The sequence below is a fragment of the Trematomus bernacchii genome, unplaced genomic scaffold (assembly GCF_902827165.1).
Source record: "Trematomus bernacchii unplaced genomic scaffold, fTreBer1.1, whole genome shotgun sequence".
NCBI lineage: Eukaryota > Metazoa > Chordata > Actinopteri > Perciformes > Nototheniidae > Trematomus > Trematomus bernacchii.
In genome coordinates this window covers 10,670,109-10,691,461 of record NW_022987828.1, presented here as the reverse complement: position 1 = coordinate 10,691,461, position 21,353 = coordinate 10,670,109, and the positions used below count along the sequence as shown (strand labels likewise).

The following is a 21,353-nucleotide window of genomic DNA, read 5'->3' as shown; positions in this document are numbered from 1 at the left end:
AAATGACCGCTTGATGACACGGGGGGTTGTTATCTCTTTCTTCTATTCAGTGGGCACAATAGATGAACCCCTAAAGATTTAGGCTGGACCATTGATATAAAACTTAAGTCCCCGGGACGCGTGGCTCCCAATAAAAATGTACACGGTGACTCCGAAGACCTCCCGTCTCGCCGGGACGAGCTTCCTCCGTATTGAGGGTGACGTCTTCTTTTTTGTGTGAATTTACGGGGCGAGGCCCTCATGATCTCCTTAAATTTGCATGTAAATGGCGACATCAGCCGATACGCGTGCCAGGGGCCAGCGGGCCTCCCAGATGTCAAGGCAAAGTCAATCAGCCGGCCGCTGCCCAGCTGTCCATCCATGCACTTTATTGGGACAACACTTTCATCACGCTCACCTGCATTGTTTCCTAATGAAATGATTGGCAAAAAAGGAGGAAGAAAGAAATCTTATTAGCACGCACCAAGCAAGTTCGCTCACGGCTTTATCACAGAGGTTGTTTTAAAGTGATCTTATTCCGATTAAATATTAATCAAATACGCCTACAGTTACGCATCACTCCAAACTCCATATGGAACAAATAGGCAGTCAGCCCACTTATTGTTTACAGCAACTCAATATTATTCCATTGTTTAGACGAATACTATGTTGTTTAGTTAAACTTTAAGATATATTAAATAATTTATTTGTTTATTTAGGTGTAGCCATATGTTACATGCCGCGCAAAGAAAATCTCAAATGTTCTTTAATGAGGTGTACTGTCTTTGTTTAAATAATCATATCACTTGTAGCTATTTTAAAGGGTCAACTTTTATATCTGTGATTTGAGATTTTTTCTCAAAAGTGGTGGAAAACAGACAATATTTATATATATTAGATTTTTTTCAATTTAAATTAATAAAATGCTTAATACCTCATTACAATGACAGACACCTTGCAAACTTTGTTTCCAGAAGCTATTAACGTTATAGGCCTAATAAACGGACGCGCGACACTTGATATGACATATTCAAATATCAAATTAAAATACAGTTTGAACGTTATTTTTTAATTATAGGGGTAAAACACAAATGGCCAAGAGTGATGAGATCAATCATGTAGGCTGTTCGTGTCAGGCAGTAATAGCTGATAGACGGACAGCGCCCCTCGTTGGTTACACTTGAGATCATTGTGTCGATATGAGGCAGCTGTGTTCCTCAGTGACAAGATAGCTAAATCTCAACATAGGTTTATCTAACACCCCCTCCCCGGCCCCAGTAGCGGCCAAAATATTGTTGTTTATGGGAAGGACAAACTATAAAAAATAAAAAATACTTAACCGAGTTAATTATAAATAAATAAAAAACACAAGACTGACGATTTAAATTAAATAAAAAGCGTATGTATACAGCTAAAGACTAAGAAGAAGACAGCGCATTATTGTTTACATGTCTAACATTTGAATTGTCACGTTAAGATAAATTGACATTTTTTAAACGCTAATTATTATTATAAATATTATTTAGAGTTGGCTTTACATTCCACGTGTGTTTCTTTTTGATATTGTAGGACTTTTCAAATAAACACAAGCACATTATCTGGTGTGACCTCACATTTCGTCACTAACTTCTGTCAGAGTGTTCATGTTAATTGTGTGCAGTGGTGAGTTCTGTCAAGGGCATTGCCCGTGCGAACAATTTGCATTTCCATTCTGCTGTGGAAATGATGAGAGAGTTTCAGCGCGGTTTAGAGCCTCGCGGCGCAGTCTGTGGGCGAATTACATTTAAAGAAGGCGAGAGAAATTAAATAAGAAACCGAGACCACTTCAGGGCTATTAACATCTAAAATATCCCCTGGAAATTTAGACCAAAATACACATGACCAAATATCCAGCATACCTTCGCTCTTATGCAGCCACGTCTTGATTGTGTCCATCACAGCTTTTATAGGCCTGTCTAAAATTCTTTATTTAAAAAAAAAAACTTATCACGCCGCCTCACATTTCTCAGTGGCATTGATGGAAGTGAGGTAAATGTGATTATTCAGCCCTAAATCGGAACATATTAACTTTTAATATAAGCACTCTAATACCAAACGGAGTGCACTCAGAAAAACGGTTGCAAAAATTTGACTTTAAGGTCATTTACAATTCTCATCAGTAAGTATGATATGTGCACATGTTGCATCGGGCAATGTGGCCTCCAAAACGGGAGGCATCAGCTTTAACCTTGTTTTTTTTTTCTTGTTTTTTTTTTTAGAGCCCATGTGCATGACCACACAGGCAACAGCCTTTCCCTCAATACTCAAGAGAACTTAATTTGCCTGTTGACCCCTATGATGGAGCTACTGCCAACTTCCAGTGATACTGCCCCACCTGCAGGAGTCCCATAATTCTCAAGTCACTCATGTCAAAATGCATATTTTCTACATGTTGCATCAGCACCTCTAATTTACTCCTAAAGGAATTGCCATCCTTAAGGTGATAAAACAAATGTGATTGGCAAGGTCTCTTTAATATGAGTGATGCAATTCATTATCACTATACATCTGAATTTTGACTTTTGTCAGAGATCTCTATTAATATTGGACTGTGTTACTATTAACAGAAATGTTAATTATGATGTCAAGATGGTGAGAGTCAAGGTGAAAGCTGCACAGCAATAGCTAAAAATAATCCATGCCAGCTAGAGTACAGTATGATCCTGCAGAGGAGTGTTACTGGCAAGGGACCTTTTTGCTGCAACAAAGAGGTGGAAAAGAGGAAGTAAATGAATTAGAGTACAAGCCAGTTTCTGTCTTTGTTTCATCCACACTTGTCCTGTCCCTATTTTCCAACCTCTCCCTTTTCCTTGCTATTGGAAGTGCTGCAAATTGTATAATGCTGGTCTTTGTTCTACAGAGTCAAGCCACATGAATAGCCGTCCTGAGCACACACAAAAACACACTGACAAACTGATCATCTTAAAAAAGCAACGCCCTGGTGCTCACTTGGCCTACTTTCCACGGCAGCACTGGGACGTGGGAAGAGGAATAGAATTCAGGGGAGGATGTTCTTGCACTCTGGGAAACATTCAGTATAGTAAGTGTGATGCACATAAACATAGCCTTTGCATTGTCAACCTTAGACCGCATTTGCCCCAGATAACTAGTCCCCGTGTGCTAGACTATTCTCTTTGACTTTGCAATTGAAATCCTGAGAAGATTATGCCAAAGCTAAAAGAGGCAAACTCCAGGGTGGGATTTCAATTGTCAATTCCTGTTGGATTTTATAGCATTATGACATATAGTACACCATCTGCTACGCTTTCAGCGACTAGGTCTGCAAGTGGAGCCTATTGATATGAACATCATTACAAGTACACCTATGGTTTTTTAATAGACAGCAATATTCAATCACTAATAATTTTCTCACTCTTTACCACAGATGTATGACTAAGCACGGGGGTCTCCAGGTTACAAAGCACAAGGGTAAATTAGGAAGGTGCAGGAAAGTAACCACTCCTAACTTTAGCTAAACAGACTTCCTGAAGCGCTAGATAATCTGGGGCTTCTATGTACACCGCCTAACCAAATGTCGACATCTGCGAGGGTGTGCATAAAGAAAAGCTCCTCAGAGAAACGGGGGATAATAATCTTAGTTCCCCTCACCTTCAGTTTGCCCATAGGGGTTTAAAAGGGAGATGAAGAAATCCTATGTAAACATGCCAAGTCAAATTTTCACTTGAAATGTGACATGGAGGCAAAGGCCAGCCTTGGTGCATCACTAATGCGGTTCCACACATGAGTTTTCAGTGCCCCTGGATGTAAACAATTGATGTATTCAGTCCGTGGTTTGAGAACTGACTCACTATGCACGCTTAGCATGTTTGAACATCTTTTTATCCATGACTGTACGTTTAGTGCATAGGTGAAGAGCCCGGAGAAGTCAACACAAAGCTTGTACACAATCACAATCTCTGTGCTCAATAGCTTCAGCGAAAGTGAGTTTTGCTCTCCTGAGAAACATACAAAGTTTGAGCATCTGTTCCATCATGTAGTCTTTGTTGAGAAATTAAATATTGAACTGATCTAGTGTACCATGAATGTTTCACTCACATAGTGATTAGACAGACTGGAGAGGCAAGACATTGCAGCACTTTACACTCTACTTTAATACACTCTATGTGTTGTTGTTGTCTTTAAGTGTTCTCCACACCAGATTATAATGTTGTTGTAGAAAATGGTTATAATTGTTGCTTCAATTAGGCTTAACATGCATGTGTAATTCTAGTACATACTACCATACATGCTCATTTAAATGCAAGTTATGAATAAGTGCACACAAACACATTCATCCACTGAACACAATGAGCATTATGAGGGCAGTCCGGCTGATAGTGCACATCAATTTAATTGAAAAACAAAAAGCACAAATTAGAGTTTTGTTTTTTATTATTCAATTATCAACTTGGTGGCATCTGTTCTTATATTTTTATGTTATTGTGCAGCATATAAAAAAGGTACTGATTTAAATTAGTTTTCTTGTTGGCAGTAAAATAATAAAAAAATCTTAGGCATAAAGGATTTTCTTTGTCATCATCTTTTTCTCCAAATCAACAATTGTCTCAAGGGTAAACCGCCTAATGATGTTTTTTTTAATACATTATCATTTTGGCTTAGATGAGCAGAAGAAGGTAACATGCGAGCAGGAGAAGGAAACGGTATCATCACAGAGATCATAAAATGGTGTCGTGAGTAGTCTTTTGTCCGGGACCATAGGAGAGTTCTGTTGCTAAAGGGAAGGACAAAAGCAGAAGGCGCCACGGGTATAAGGTTCCCCTGAGCAACAATGCTGAAAGTTTCAACTTGCAGCACATGGGTGTAACTTTAACTGGAATACTGTGGATCAAAGACTCACAAACAAAGTGGGTGGAAATGCTGGAGGAGTGTCTGTGCTCCAGTGAAGGACAGGTTCACTAGAGAGAAAGCGGGAGAGACCATTTATGAAACGCAGACCAGGCAATCAAGGCTAATTACTGAGGCTGTGTTTGGTGAACTCAAAGGGCAGCATGATTCAATTAACAAAATTGATGTGAATTATAATTTTTGCTTATTTGGGAAAATTAAATTACCCTACATACATAATACGTGGTAAAACAAGCTTATCAGATATGAAACAACATAGGATTTAAATATTGTCACCGCTTCATGTGCACTTAATTGAGTAGAGGACACACAGAAGATTTTGTATTGCGTGTCAAACATTCATTCCACACTCCTGTCTTGTTGTAGAAGGTGAGGGAATTATTCAGTTCCACTTCTTTAAATAAGAAACACAGCCTTGAAATTTGTGGGGCTTAAGGCAACTCATCAGGTTAGATCAGTGCAATGTGGATGCGTAACCTTTACACTGCAGTTGAACCTGCACATACACGTGTTATGAAAGGTCCCTGTGGCACTCTCCTCTTCTGACATGGATTTGAAGACTTGCCACTTTATTAGCTGCTAAGCCCCCAATACTTGTTCTATATAGTGGAGGCCTATGTTATGAGCCGGGATCTCATTGTCTTGCGTTATTAGAGGAAGAGTGTGCAGCACTCTCTTGTCCCCCCCGAGAGAATAGCCTGACTGTTTGAAGGGAAGCTACAAGTGCAATTTAACCCATCTTATTTACAATATGATCTGTTACAAGGACATCATCGCTGCAAGGATTCACATCTAATATATCCCCTCAATGTGATTCTTCTCTGTTTTCATTGATTTGGGAGAGCATTTTGTTTGATGTTCACTTGAGCCTTTAAAAAATATATATATATCTCTGAATCTGTCAAGTTAGACTTCCAGATAAACTGAAAACTTCAGTGTTCTACACTCTAATTCAGTATTCTTGATATATATTTCACTGGAAACTTCTGCAATAAAATCCAAACAATTGCTTTGTTATTAAAAGGTCAAAACTGTTCATTAATAAATGTCAGTGGCCACTGAGTGCTTCATGATAATATCAACATCAGCTCAGGGAAAACAAGCAGTTTGTGATCATCACTCGTGTCAGCAGCACACACTTACCCTCCAAAATGGAAATTATCTATTGGCATTGAATAATAAGTGCCATAGTGCCATCTAGTGCTCACATTTGCACACTGAACAATGACAGACCCTGCATGAACATAAACTATATCTAACATATATAGGCATAGAGCCTTACAAAAGAGGTTAAAGTGATAGAGAAATAGCACAAAGTAAAGGACAGTGTAGTATTTACAATGATTGCTTGTGTGCATCAATGTGAGGTTTAACTACACTGAATGACCACACTGAAGATGTCCACTCTTGGGGGAAATAAACTCAGAGACAAAGGTTTGCCTTCCAAGCCAGGTCTCTGACTACCCTCAGTTGTGGAAAGCCGCAAGGATAATTTTCTTCAGACAATGAGACAATGTCGAAGGCTGTGCATGCAAATTATACTCTGCAATCTAAATTACAAAGACATACACAGACCTCAAGTCATCAGGCGTCGTATCTCACTCATAGGGCCTCCTGGCTGTTAGGTTGCCAGAGGATGCTATAGAAACAACAGAACAGAAATAATAAGAAAAAACACATGAGCCAAAACAAGAGTGTTGAATAATTGATTGTGTTTGTCTTTGCTGTTTGTGTGTTTGAGTGTGTGTGTGTGAGAGAGAGAGTTAAGACTGAGGGTCTGGACAGAGCTTATGCCCCTGAGCAGAGCAGACACATCCACTGGCCAATGGTTTGTGTTAAAAACTGTCTGATGGACCAAATGTGGGGGGAAGGGTGTGTTTGTGTGTGTCGGGTGCATGTGTGAGGGTATTTACACACATGCCTTTGAGTGTAAATTGAAACAGAAATAGATGAGGACAGTAGCCGTGTTTGATTTGGTCAAAAGAGACACGATGAGCTCATGTTAAAATCATGACTGTTTTCGCATTCAGTTACATGGGAATAAAACAAAGTAAAAATTTCCAGGAGACAAATGCTTGTTGGTAAACGGCTCAGAAATAGGTATGTTGTAAGATGTTAAAAAGTCAATATACCTTCATTTTGTCTGTGCTGGTAATGAGCCATATTTTCTGGGGAAAATGGCTGCTTCTCCGGAGGCACCATGTCTACTGAATGTGGCCCTGATCCTGGATAAAACAGAAGGCTCACCAATCAATCTCTCCAGGTTGCCCACAGCCAGAGAAAGCAGCTGCACCACATGTTTGCCTTGCGCGATAGCGACAAGTTAACATACGGGCAGCACAGTAACCATCCACAAGCAGCCTCTAGCTGTCTTATAATGAATTCCCACCGGGATGGGGAACTATCAGAGTCAGTGGTGTTACTGGAGGCTCGGAATAAAGTCAACACCTCTCCTTATACCTGATGAAGCTACGGCAAGGCAGGAAACACACTCATACACACACATACAGTCACACAGCCACAACACTGAACTTGTAAAAATGTGAAAAATCGAATGTACACAACAATTAAGCGGTACGGTTTGTTAAATCACAAATTAGGCGCAGATCAAATGTTTCTCCTTCACACTGCGAGGGTGAATACAAACAGTGTGTTATGTTTTTAATAGTGTGCTGTTACTCAAGGCAGCTATTTTTTACACTGTAATTAATGAGTTGTATACATAGTAAAGACCATTGTAGAATTCAAAACAACTTGTTTCAATTATTTCTGAGCTATATTAAGCATCCCTTATTCTGTCCTTACTTATAGAATATTAACCACACTCCAACAAGTAACATCTGCACAGCCTCATCAGATAGAGGTAAAAGCCACTGCAAACCCATTAGGTGCAGTGTGGAATTATACAGGGCTCCTTGTGTTGAAGTCAAGGATGTTTTAAAGATTTAAGTGGTTCTTAAAATAATGATGGTTTTACAACAGTGGTGATGGATCTGTTTTTAATGTAAAGGTAAAATCCCTACATCTATAAACTACTAATTGGATTATTAACTATATAAGTGTTAAAGCTTACTGGGGTATATGTTTAAAGACACTTTGCAGCAGTTTGATAAGCATTTTGGGGAACACATGTATAATGTACAATTGTTACACTAGTTCAAATATGTGCCCTGTGAGCATTTTTAATGTCACATTTTTTTCCATTTTTTCTATGAATAGCCAAAGACCATCCAGCTTGTATGTATACAGCAGGTACAAGTTGGCCCACCTTTATATATAGATATTGATATAGTCTTCCTAACCTCCAGGCCTCTGCTCTGCTGCTCCCCATGGGACGATGTGAGTGATGAGAGGAATGTGCAGCTCGGGAGATGCTGGGGAGAAGGTTTTGGTGAGATTTGGTCCAGGTCTTCCTGGGTGCATCTCTATTTGTTCACTTGGCACCTCCAGGACAATCTGCAGATGCAGCAAACAAAAAGTTGAAAACCACTATGGAGGCAAAACCAACTGTGTGTATCCAAAGCCTATAATCACAGTGGCTTAAAACGAGGACAGGTAATTAACTAGCTTCAATTACACAAGGGACCAGTAATATTTGGTTAAAAATGAGCACCATTTGTTAATGACGCCTTTTGGGCCACTATGCTATTTTTGGATAAAAAGTAAAACAAGAATATACTGGCAACTGCAAACAGGAGATGTTGATTTCTTATTCCCTTCCTTATTTCAGCTGAATATAGTTTATATTTGAATAGTGTATTTATATCGACTGGTTAACAGAAAAGTACATACTTCTGTTTATTCTGTTTTATCCACAGAAATGTGGCCCAGATATTACATATTCTCACACTTCATCAGCACTTACCATTTTTGTATTTTTCTGAATGTGACTTTTCCCCTATGGGCTATCCTCCTCCTCCCAATTCTTGACAACCCAAACCCTTCAGAGAATGCTGTTTAAAGAAAAATAATCATTGAACTAAAAACAACTACCGAAGCTACAACATATTTTTTCGATTTGAGCATAATATTCTCACAGAAATAGATAAATAATATAGATATAAATGACATATTTTTTACGGAATCTGAGCAGCACTGGGTTGAGCAGAATATGAAAAGATAGTTGGATGGATAGATAGATTAATAGATAATACAACATACAAAAGGTTGTTGTCTGTGAAATAGAGAATGGATGTGTTTGCATTCAGTTTACTGCAGGTCTCCCTTGAAAAAGAGATCGTTGATCTCAATGGGATTTTTCACCTGGTTAAATAAAGGCTACAAACAAACAAGTGTAATACCTATAGAAGTGGAATATACCCAACATGTATAAACTGGATTTTCATCATTTCACCACTAGATGTCACCCACTGACCATAGAATAAAAACTGGTGTACTTATAAGGTGTCACATCATTTTGAGTTAGGAAGGACCATTGATTATCTAACATTAACAACAACCAAGCAAATAAAATAAAAAAAGTGTCATCATAAATAGTATAAATTGTTAATATTTGTGTGAGTTGTGTGCCCTGGGCCTACTTATATCCCTGCCAGGACTTAAGCAATTACTTACATTATGTACATTTATGAAACGTAGATGGCCAAAGACTTAAAGATAAGAACATTTTAATGCTGTTTATGCTGGCTATTTTTTGTTTATTTGGTTTTGTTGGCTTCAACATCTCGGTGTGAATGCAATCTGACCATAATATAATATATATAATAATATAATCTGAATTTGATTTAACAGGCTGCATAGGCAGGTATTGATATATAATGTAAACACATAAAGTTAAATGCATAGAAAAGCCATGCTGGATGCACATTTAACAATATGATGCTCAGGAGGATGGATGGAGCCAGGATGTGGCATGTGTGCATGACGTCATTTCTCCATGTACTGTGCGCCATTTTGGAAGAAAAAAATCTCGGATAATTTCCGTGGTCTTGACAGATCTGGACCCGAGTCTTCACACTGATTGTGGATGCTATCTATTTCTCCGAGCAAGCCTCATTGGTTGATTAAGTTTCGCAAGCCGTGTACAGCAAGAGCTGCTACATGAAGCAATGGCGGGTAAGCTACTTTTGAAGGGAGGCAAAGGACCCACCTCACTTGGTGTGTGTGATGGCCTGAATCTGCAAGTTAGCTAGCCAATGTTAGCGCTGGCAAGCTAAGTTGCTAGTTGTCAAACTGTGTCACTGTCAGGTCATTTTATTGTCAGACCAAACCCGAGTCGCACACAAACTAACGCTTTGTTATTTTCTACAGGAGTTGCAGGAGGAAATGATTTTCAGTGGTGTTTCTCTCAAGTGAAAGGAGCGATAGATGAAGATGTTGCGGAAGGTATGTAGCTAACGTTAGCTCGGCGGCTAGGCTAAAACGATGGGAAGCTAGCTTGATGGTCTGATGATGAGGATGCTCTGTGGGCTTCACATGAGATGCACGATAGCTGGATGTTTACACATGTTTTAATATTGGACGGCTATTGTGGGTGCTGCGATGCTGTTGGTGGATCAGTTGCACAAACGCCCTTTCCTGTGCATTACTGTGTGTCGCGAGCTAGCTGTATGCTAGGTGGTGGCTAAGCTATTAAAGGGGAGCGACCGTGTCCATGACGTCAATGGGCTGCGTCCATAAATTGTCTAGTGACATCATGCTTGTTTTCATTCATTCATACTTCAATGGGTGTACATGTTGTGTAATTTGACTCCGTGTGCCTGTGATGCCTTATTCCAGTGAATTGTCTCTAGTCTGTAGCCTAACACAGTAGCATGATTCTTGTTGTCATCAGAAATATGATGGTAAAAACTGAGCTATAAAGTGACTCACTCTGATTTCTGTGCATTTTCAGCTGACATAATCTCAACAGTTGAGTTCAACTATTCTGGAGAATTACTTGCAACTGGAGATAAAGGAGGCAGAGTAGTGATATTCCAACATGAACAAGAGGTAAGGCTCACATGGAGTGACAGATGAATGTGTTCATCAACAGCATTTTGTCTGAAGTTATATCCTGACTGACTGCAATAATAATGTTTAAACCACATGACTTGTGTTTGTTTTCAGTCAAAGAATCGTCCACACCTGCGCGGGGAGTACAACGTCTATAGCACTTTTCAGAGTCACGAGCCAGAATTTGACTATTTGAAAAGTTTAGAAATCGAGGAAAAAATTAATAAAATAAGATGGCTACCCCAACAAAATGCTGCTCACTTTCTACTTTCGACAAATGGTAAGAGTTTGGTTTCTATCTATTTTGATAATTTGGAAATGTTAGTTTTTGAAACTAAGATGCAACTTGATCCCTGTCAGGTAATTGTTGTCTCCTCTTCTTATCTATTGTTGTCAGATAAAACTATCAAATTGTGGAAAATAAGTGAAAGAGATAAAAGAGCAGAAGGTTACAACCTGAAAGATGAAGATGGACGACTTAGAGACCCCTTTAGAATCACCTCTTTACGGGTATGTTTAATCATTCGTCAGACCTGTCTAATTTTTGAACAGGTTTTTTTATATATTGTCTAAAAATGCATGTTGTTTGTTTCAGGTACCAGTACTGATGCCAATGGATCTCATGGTAGAAGCAAGCCCACGGAGGATCTTTGCAAATGCGCACACCTATCACATTAATTCCATTTCTGTAAATAGTGATCATGAAACGTACCTCTCCGCAGATGACCTAAGAATAAATCTATGGCACATGGAAATCACAGACAGAAGTTTTAGTATCCTTTTTCGTCATCAGAAATACATCTATTAGATGTGTGGCTTATAGTCTCTGCATTGTATCATGATGAAACATAAGACTGCTTGTTCCTTAACAGTGTGTTCCCAGATATTGTAGACATCAAGCCCGCCAACATGGAGGAACTGACAGAAGTAATCACAGCTGCTGAGTGCCATCCACACCAATGCAATGTATTTGTGTACAGCAGTAGCAAAGGCACCATCCGCCTTTGTGACATGCGAGCAGCGGCACTCTGCGACAGGCACTCAAAGTGTAAGTATTTCAACTGTATGCCCGCAATGTGTAGTCAATCGATAGGTGTTGAATAGAACAATTAATTAATAAATACTTTTGATAGATTTGTTACTGTAATATTGCTTTGTGACACTAATATGGGTGTGATAGATATTCATTTTTAGTAGTTTTCTTTTTCATGCCTAGATTGTGTTGATATCTGTTGCCTATTATTAAAAAGACAAAATGCGTATCAATTTTGGACTAAGAATCAGGGATTTTTCCATCTTTGTTTTAGTCTTTGAGGAGCCAGAGGATCCAAGCAGCCGATCCTTTTTTTCTGAGATCATTTCCTCCATCTCGGACGTGAAGTTCAGTCACAGCGGACGCTATATGATGACACGTGACTACCTCTCCGTCAAAGTGTGGGACCTCAACATGGAGAACAGGCCAGTGGAGACATATCAGGTGCATAAACATACTTCTCTAGTGACTTCAAATACAACATGTAACCATGTGCGTGAGAACAATAATAAGCATTGCAGTGCCTAAAAAAAAATGATCTCTGATCTGAGGGACTGTATTCCTATTTCTTACATAGACTGAAAAGCACTAAGTTCTATTTTTGTGATCATGGCAATTAACAGTCAAAAGTCAGGACTTTCCCAAAGTGATATAACATCAAGCATGTGGTGCCGCTACCCCTCCCCTGCTACTTTACACTTTTTCTACCAATTTTTTTCAAGTGAATATTTTTGCTTAAAGTTCTGCGTTTTGTTTCAGGTACATGAATACCTTCGCAGTAAGCTCTGCTCCTTGTATGAAAACGACTGCATCTTTGACAAGTTTGAGTGCTGCTGGAATGGCAGTGACAGGTATGTGTCCAAACGCTTGTACGGCTTTGCTTTTTAGTTGTTTATTGTGTTTCTAAATAATAGGTTTTGGTTTTCTCATGTTTGACGACTGTTTATTTTCTCTCTTCACCAGTGCCATCATGACCGGCTCCTACAACAACTTCTTCCGAATGTTTGACCGCAACACCAGGCGGGACATCACACTGGAGGCGTCCCGGGAGAGCAGCAAACCACGGGCTACGCTCAAACCGCGCAAAGTGTCCACCGGTGGCAAGAGGAAGAAGGATGAGATCAGCGTGGACAGCCTGGACTTCAACAAGAAGATCCTCCACACTGCCTGGCACCCCAAAGATAACGTGATAGCTGTGGCAGCCACCAACAACTTGTACATTTTCCAGGACAAAATCAACTAGAAGATTTGGGGCTCCAGAGGATAGGGCTTTTACCGTATCTGTGTAGTTAAGCCTACTACTTGTCTATCTGTATAAGAAGAAACAGCCTCGTTGTCCTCCTGGTGAAGAATTCGAAAGCACGCGTCTACTTTTTTTGCCACAGGAGGTTGATCCATAGGCCTGTTTTATTTTGAGTCTGAGCTTAGGTTGTTTTTGCCTTTGGCACCAGGGCAATCGACATGCCCCCTGACCCAGAAAACCCAATTCGGGTGTAATTGACGGAATGGCACTCCCTAGAGGTCAGGTCAAACTCTTGAACGTTGGTGTTTGTGTTGACATTTTAAGCCTTCATTTCATGATTTAACGACAGAACTCTTGGAAGCCCTTAAAATGACGTCTTGTCAAAGTTGTAACATCATCTCAAAGATTTTGGGCTTTCTGAAGCACGGATTAATGGCCAATAAGCCTAACTGTAACATTCCCCCCATTGGCCATGTATTCAGGCCAAACTACAGGTGGAAGAGGCCATGAATTTGGAAAGTGGACTTGTTTCTTTTCTTTCCCCTTCCTCTTACTTTACCCAGTAAATACGGTGACATAATTTCACTGACTGTATCTACTCAAGTACACCTTGTCATCCACATAATAAAAAGAAACTAAAACTACAGATGTGTTTTTAAATTTAGAAGTATGTATTAAAACATGTTTATTGCTTTGCATGTTTTTATGTTGTAGAGAGGTGGGAAATGTCCAGTCACACCACTGTCTTTGAGCAGATCAAGCAAACTTGTTATGGAAATACCATTTGGGGCTACCAGTTTCAGAACCACTGTGGGAGACAACTGATAATGTGTTGGTGTCAAGAGATTAATTTCTTGTTTTTGACCATGTTTAGGGTGTAGGCTGGAAACTACATGGCACAAGATGGGGCCCAGGACAAAGGGAATCTTCAGCCTTAATACCTACTTCTATCAGTGACAGCTACTGTACAAGTTATGTCCCCAAACGTTTTACAAACCTCATGTGCATTATTTGTAAATCCTATTTTATAGAGTTATGTCCTCATATACTGCTGCTATATGTGGCTGTCTATGAAAACACAAAGGAGGAAATTGCACACCCTACAGTTTATGTAATAAGAGTGCCTCCTAATCATGTAATAAGTAGGAAATTCAGACAGGCCTCGTACATGTGCCCTTACTCATTTATTAGGGATGTCACCCAAACTTAAACCGTATTGCAAATGTGGATCTTATCTCTGTAGTTGTGAATGCAGAAATGAAGGTTGACTACACAAAACATATACTGATGACATTAAAACAACACATATTAATGCATTGTCTTTGTCCATTGATTCCTAACATGGTGGCAATGTATTCACTTGTTTATTATTTTGACCAAAGTTCAATAAAATTTTAATTGTGTTCATCTGCATGTGGTCCTTTCCTTAATACATTTTTTTTTTTTTAATACTGGTTAAAAATCCATCAGGGCCATATGTGTATTTCCAACTTTTATTGTGTAGTATGATCAATATCATGGACCATATCAGTCCTCTTTAATACTTATCACAATTGCAAATAATTGAGCAAGCGATAATAGATGCAGTCACGTTAATACGAGGCTAATGATCCATAAGAAAACAAATAAAAGTTACATGTCAAAACAATTTCCTTTCTCCAAAACTGATCTTCAAAACTCAGATAGTGTATCCTTTCAAATCAAAGTGATATCTCATTGCAAAATGAAAAAGGCATGGTGTACAATATTCCCTAACGTGCAGATTTAAGGAGCAGGAAGCAGCAAAACGGTCATCTCCAGGCCAGAACTAGGAATACAGCAAAGAGCAGAGGATAGGTCACTGTTGTGTTCAGGAGTAAACACCATAAGACAGCTATTGACAGATCCTTAACTCTAACACAGGTGTGAGCTAAGAGGGGCCCTCAATGAAATTTGATCTTGTCACATGGCCACCTCCCATTGATCATCAAAAGGTCCCATTTTAAGGCATGCCGAAGTGGTCACATCAAGGTGACATGGTGTCGCAACAGACCACCGTCCTACTTAGTAGGTGCTGTGGGAGGTAAGGCGCTTCCCAATGTATATCCTAAAAGAAGAGAGACAAACATGTCAAAAAAGATGGTACTGAGAACAAAATATACAAAAGAAAACAGAGGATGCTGATGCTCACAATTGAAGGCTCTACTTTATCAGAATAATACTATCAATACAAAAATATCTGTTCCATGTTACATTTGTCTTAAGTAATTAATAAACATACATATTTAGCATTGATTACTACTGGAACTTAACATAACCTTCTGACAATGCACATGACAAAGGTATAAATAGTACACTACTGAGTTATTTTTACTGTTTGCCCACTAAATATGATACACTGATCATGAGGAAAAAATATAGGGCTGCCACTTTCTACAGGGTATTTGAGTTTTGGAACTGCTTTTTGTGTTACTGCAATACTGTTATCTTCTATCCTACATATGTTAGAGGTACAACAGTTGTCCTGCAAAAAAACATGTAAACACTACACTGGAATCCATCACTCTGAAGTAATTGACAGGCCATTTAATGCAGAGACTAACACTCGACAACCACTAAATTATTCATGGTGTGTGGGTGCAGTTAAAGGTCTGTTTGCATCAGTGATGTTTCAAAACAAAATGGAAAACTAGTCTATATGTTCATGTATTATTATATGAAAAATACCAAATCAATCGTGTCAAATTCTTTGATTATTTATAGGCGAGTACATCAATTGAATGTGGTACAAATCTGGGCTTTAAACATTTTTTTTATAAATCCTTTTGCAATGTTCTGCAATGTTTTTAGTTTTTCTGAGTTACTGTAATATTGCCACAGCTAGAGATGTAATTATGAGGCTTACCCTAGGCCAACAGCCAGTATGTGAGAAAGTATTAATGAAGGAAGGAAAAGCTTCAGAAAGTCAGCAGAGAGAACGCCTCCCTTCTTCATGACGCTGGTGTTCCTGATGCTGAGAGAGGTCGTGCGGTTAGGGTACTTCAGCAGGAACTCCCTACAGAGAAGCACATCAATGTTTCACTGTTATGAATACATAGAAATCAATGAGTGCCAGTTTATTATCACATCAACACCTCTACTTACACAAACAATACAGTAAGAAATCACAGTCTCAGATATATATACATAGACTAATATGTGTAAGAGATTATAGAGCTTTATATTTGTTCGCTAACCATGTTCCATTATTGTTATCAGTTATCACTGCCATTTTCTCATATGTGGATTAGATCATAATTGTATTCAGACGGTTTAATAGTCATCAATAATTTGCATCTATAAATACCTAACAGCACATTTTTGTTATAAAATAATCATACTAAGAGTTACCACATGAGCACTTACTTTGGTGGATTGTTCTCAGGTCGACTGGACCAGTCCCAGATCCAGTCAGCGTTTTTCTTCATAATGTTCTCCACTTCCCATCTTCTTTCCTGAAAGTCTTCATCTGACTGAAAACAGTAAATGTGGAAAATCAAGCAACAACTTGGCCATAACTGATATTAAAGTGGACCTATCATGCTATATTTGAATAATATAGTGTAGGACCATACCTATATAAGGCATATTTATACTTTTTTTTCAAAATACCAAACAGATCATGCATTTTAGCCATGCCTCATTTCACTCAATTTGAAAAATGTTAGCTCTGTTTTTGCAAGGGTTGATTCTGTGAGCAACAGCACTATCTAGAGGCCTGGCATATGTACTACAGCGTCTCCAGCGCTTTCGAACGGCAATGGGTGGCTGTCTCCTACTGATTGGTGGAGTTGGCCCAATAGCCGTAGCGCCACTGTCCTGACGTCAGGACAGTGTTCAAATCTGGATCAGTTTTTATCAGATCCGTTGCAGCCCCTTTTTTAGAGATTTGGGTATGGAGGAAAATAGAGAGGGTTGTGTTTTCTGACACTTGGTGAGTTCCCTGGAACACCGGGGACACATATTCATGTATAAAAGACGTACAAAAGTGCATTTTGCATGATAGGTCCCCTTTAACTAAAGCAACATTATGCTGTAAAACACCATATGAAATGTTGAGTAAAATTGTACCTGTGAGCTGTTTGTCTCTGATCCTCTACACAGAAGAAGAGGGGTCTGGGCTCTAAGAGGGCTAGTGTGAAGAAGACAACACAAAAAGGTCAGTTAAGAGTGACACATAGATGATCAGTATTACACAACATACAAACAAAACAAAAACTGTGCTTCCCTTCCCCCATTACAAACCTGTTGCACTGAGAACTTCCTCTGGAGCTGTTTTTGCCTGACTCGTGCTGTGCATCTACCAGCATTTTCTCCATGTCACACTCCTGGAAGGACATGGGGATTTGTTCCTGGCTTCCATGATGACTAGTGTTTTGAGAGCCATTGCCACTGAAATTCAGCTCAACCCAGGAACCTTAAATCAAAAACATAGTTTTAACACATTACATTTGAGGGGTATCCATAATGGCATCATTGGTTACTCTATACTTTGTTTTGTCACCCTGGATGTGTATTATTGTAAATTAAATTGTAATTTGTCGTATTTCTATTTGTATCTATAGTATTTGTAATGCTTTCTTTATTAATATTTAGCCATTTTTGGCTCTTTACTCTGCTGTCACAAAGTAAATGTCCCCTTTGTCGGGTGAATAAAGGTTTTCTGATTCTATATGCTGGGCCTGGGACTAACACACAGGCTAGGGCTAAATTAGAAAAATAAACAGAGGCACCCTGTAATCTGCCTTGAGGTCATTTTGATGGTACAACAATACAGTTAAACCTTATTTACTGACTATGCCGCTGGGTTTATAATCTTTGTAGGGCTCTCCAGTCTCGAAAAAACATAGGTAGCGTTGAGCTTTAACATAGCTAGTTATCCAGATACAGTGTTTACCTCCGGGCTAAGTATAGTAATATAACGCTGTGATTCCCTACTTTCAGCTAGCGCCAGCATAACCACTGGTTAGCTACAAGATGTTTCGTCGGTTATTCGTTACCTTGCAAACTGTCGTCCGATGAAATCTCCTTTTGCTGCGACATTTTACTGGTGTGATCTTGAAGGTCCAGCCGTTAGTTTTAAATGCATACGTGTAATCGAAATGATGGCGAAATCCCTAAGCAAGCAGCTGGAGCACCAACCACCACAATAACAATGACGCAATATTGTGTTTATCTGAAATGTGATTGGCTCGCAGAGCACGCAGAAAGAGAGTGTGCCACCCTGAAGAGCGCGCATGCCCGGACACGCTCTCTGAACAACCTCAATAACATGATAAGCAAGTTTCATATAAGCTGTTTTATAACATGATGTTTACAGCCCAAAGAGAACGTGTCAGCTCATTTCACATGTTGGTTGAACCTTAGTTGTTAGCAGTTACACACACATGTCTGTAGATGGCAGTCATTGCTCATTACTCCCAGTCTCTCTCAGTTACTCCATACTAAATACCTTGTTATAAAGGCCACACAAATCTAACTATTAAACTGCATAAGGTGCAAATATTTGACCTTTAATTACAAAAAAATATATATTTGCTGTAGTCAATATACTACATGACACATGCACTTTCTGTTGCATTGTCTTATGCTCCTGTCCTGTGTGCCAACCACAATGAACACTTGCAGGTTTAGAGAGTGTTTGCAACCTGCCCTGAGGAGCATAGAATTAACCAAGGAAAACCTATTACTAAGTGTCTAAGGGCTTATTTTAATTAACTATTCCCCAAGTGACTTACAACGACTGACTATTGACAAGGTAAAACACAATATTGTCGCTGAGTTCTTAGAGAGGCATCTCCAAATTTGAGACTGGCAAATTTAATTATGTTTGCTCCCGTGGAGATTAGCATGACTGATTATTTTTGCAAAATCTAATTATTTCTGCAAATGAGGGGGCTTATTATTCCTGGTTGTGTTCTCCTTCCTGGAAGATCATAGTTTACATGGAATTTACTAGATTATTTAAAACAGACATCATTTTCTTGGGTAATCACTAAAAAAGTTAATTCTGCAGTTTTCCTCAAAACACAGGCAAGCACAAACAGGCACTATTAATTCAGCACTTTGGTGCTACATGATTTTGTTTCATAATTCACTCTTTTCATTTTCTGTAATCTGTTTGTTCACGGTGTTATTACTGGAATTGGTAAGTATGCCTGATTTTTTCTAATTTCATCTAATTTGGTTCAGGACCATGCTCACAAGATATTGAGCACAAACAGAACATATACTTTTAACAGTATTGAGAGAGCAGTTAATGAGGAATCATGCATAGACAGCTTCAAAAAAAGACATAAACCAAAAATAAAATAATTTTAAATTCTGTCCCAGCAATGGTGAAAAAGCATGCCTTGTGTCATATTGCACACATGCAATTTCACTTGTAAGCCACACAGATAGATCATCCAGACTACGGATATGAACAGAAAAGGGCATTGTGAGGATGAGTAATAAGTGCCATCACATGGTGTATGAAACTCCAATTACTGGAGGTCTGCCAAAAATAGTAGTTAAATCTCAAATTGCCAATCAGAAATCATATTTTTTTCTACATTCTTAAAACAAAGCCTATATCATTCTGATAGCCAAGCTTCTTTTGTCTATTATATTGAGAACTGTTCAGTGTTGTACACACAATATGAGAAAACGTAACTGATGTTAATTCAATTCATGTACCTTGTGCTCAATTACAACTTTTATGGAAACAAAAATAAATCACCATATCACAAGTAATATTATTATATTACAGTGAGCTGTTTCACATAGCTTTAACTAAAAGCTATATTCATAGTACTGGTATTAAATAACAAACAAACAAAGTGGCCGCATTTGGGGGATCACATGAGCAATGAGCACTTGCCACTTCAACAAGGTCTGTAGAGTTTTAGAAGAATAAACTCAAAGCAGCTCAAACATGGAAACAGCGTCCATTCAAGTCAAGAAGTTGACATAACATGCAATATTTATGGTCACAACAAATACAATACAGCCCGAAGGGTCAAGAAATAAGTCCAATCGTTTAGGCCATTAAATTGAACCAAAAATGTAAACTTGGATGTATGACATCAATCACAAGAGATAATCTACCATTATAAGAGGCATGTCTCAGCTGCCACATAGCAAGGAACACACCACCATCCTCTCACTTTTTAATCATCCACATATTGTAAAAAAAACATGTAGGCAATATTGCCATTGTCAGGACCAAGAGGTTAACAATTGTGGTACGTTTCACAAAAAACAAACAATGCCCAAACCTTTCTGCCCACAGAATGTCAATAAGTTTGTATTGAGTACATATTTACCAGGCCAAGGTTTATTTGAGGCTTACCCACAAGGTGTACGGTTTATTGTAGGTATACCGTCAAGCAGAGCAACCACATATCCTTTCCCCAGAAATTCCCTCCAACACCTGATGCAAACTGTGTGTTGGACCGTGTTGCAAAAAGAGTATGATAAGGTTAAGGTTAGTTTGTTTAGAGCACATTTAAGACACAAAGAGAATTCAAGGTACAATAACACATAATAAATAAAAAAAAATCATAAGAACAAAAAGACAATTCATAAAAGAGGTACTAATTAGTTAAAATACATTACATACATAGGTACATTATAGATACGTTTTATAAATGTTAGTTCAGTGTAACTGTAAATCAAGCAAGTAAGCAGTGCTTTTGCGACCATCATCAAGCATTGATACAGCAAACGTTACACTTGAGTCACAAGCTAGTTTAAGTGTTTTTTGGATGATATATTTCGTCGGAAAACACTTACCTCTGTTTTAAAAGCATTTCCAGATGCTTTAACGACTAAGTGGAGCACGTTTTAACAACTAAATCTTGTTCCACCTCCATGAGCACATATATTTATTAATGTTTTTTACACGTATTTGATGTTTTCAAACCCTGTACTTCTTTAACTGCGTTGTACTCGAGTAGTACGATAGTAGCCTATTACAAATCGAGTAAGAAGATTCGATTTCTTCCCCTCTTTTTTTTATATCGAAGAAGAAGTTGTGTCACTTCCGGTTGCCATGACTTTAAAATGAACTAGCTAGCGACCATTAGCAGTCAATGCTAGTAGCCACGCGAAGCTAGCTATTTAATATTTTGTTTTAATGTAATGGATATAACTTATCTTTGAGGAACCCGAACATATACTCAAAATACATGTAAGTGGTTCTTAACCAATCTCATTTTTTTCAACTTGCTTAAACAA

The 21,353-nt window shown here is 38.6% G+C and overlaps 2 protein-coding genes across 2 annotated transcripts; one reads left to right on the top strand and one right to left on the bottom strand.

The window, feature by feature from the left end:
- Positions 1-9,785: 9,785 nt before the first annotated feature.
- On the top strand, positions 9,786-14,518 carry ppp2r2d (protein phosphatase 2, regulatory subunit B, delta). Its single transcript, XM_034152159.1, has 10 exons — positions 9,786-9,960; positions 10,156-10,230; positions 10,739-10,836; positions 10,954-11,119; positions 11,237-11,349; positions 11,435-11,612; positions 11,723-11,887; positions 12,147-12,316; positions 12,632-12,723; positions 12,836-14,518. Exons 1-10 carry the CDS (start codon positions 9,954-9,956, stop codon positions 13,113-13,115), a joined length of 1,344 nt encoding a protein of 447 aa, XP_034008050.1. The 5' UTR covers positions 9,786-9,953; the 3' UTR covers positions 13,116-14,518.
- A 76-nt stretch (positions 14,519-14,594) lies between these two features.
- bnip4 (BCL2 interacting protein 4) lies at positions 14,595-18,330 on the bottom strand. Its single transcript, XM_034152160.1, has 6 exons — positions 18,134-18,330; positions 17,379-17,550; positions 17,205-17,265; positions 16,500-16,606; positions 16,000-16,149; positions 14,595-15,201 (listed from the first exon to the last, which is right to left on the bottom strand). The coding sequence occupies exons 1-6, from the start codon at positions 18,174-18,176 to the stop codon at positions 15,159-15,161; spliced, it is 576 nt and encodes a 191-aa protein (XP_034008051.1). The 5' UTR covers positions 18,177-18,330; the 3' UTR covers positions 14,595-15,158.
- Between the last annotated feature and the right edge of the window lie 3,023 nt (positions 18,331-21,353).

Excerpts from the sequence above, each read along its gene's own strand:
- ppp2r2d (XM_034152159.1), top strand. Across the intron at positions 10,231-10,738 it reads AGATGAAGATGTTGCGGAAG|CTGACATAATCTCAACAGTT; the intron begins GTATGTAGCTAA and ends GTGCATTTTCAG. Across the intron at positions 11,350-11,434 it reads TTAGAATCACCTCTTTACGG|GTACCAGTACTGATGCCAAT; the intron begins GTATGTTTAATC and ends TGTTTGTTTCAG.
- bnip4 (XM_034152160.1), bottom strand. The coding sequence starts at position 18,176 with ATGTCGCAGCAAAAGGAGATTTCATCGGACGACAGTTTGCAAG. Across the intron at positions 17,266-17,378 it reads GGAAGTTCTCAGTGCAACAG|CCCTCTTAGAGCCCAGACCC; the intron begins GTTTGTAATGGG and ends TCTTCACACTAG. Across the intron at positions 16,150-16,499 it reads CCTGAGAACAATCCACCAAA|GGAGTTCCTGCTGAAGTACC; the intron begins GTAAGTGCTCAT and ends GCTTCTCTGTAG.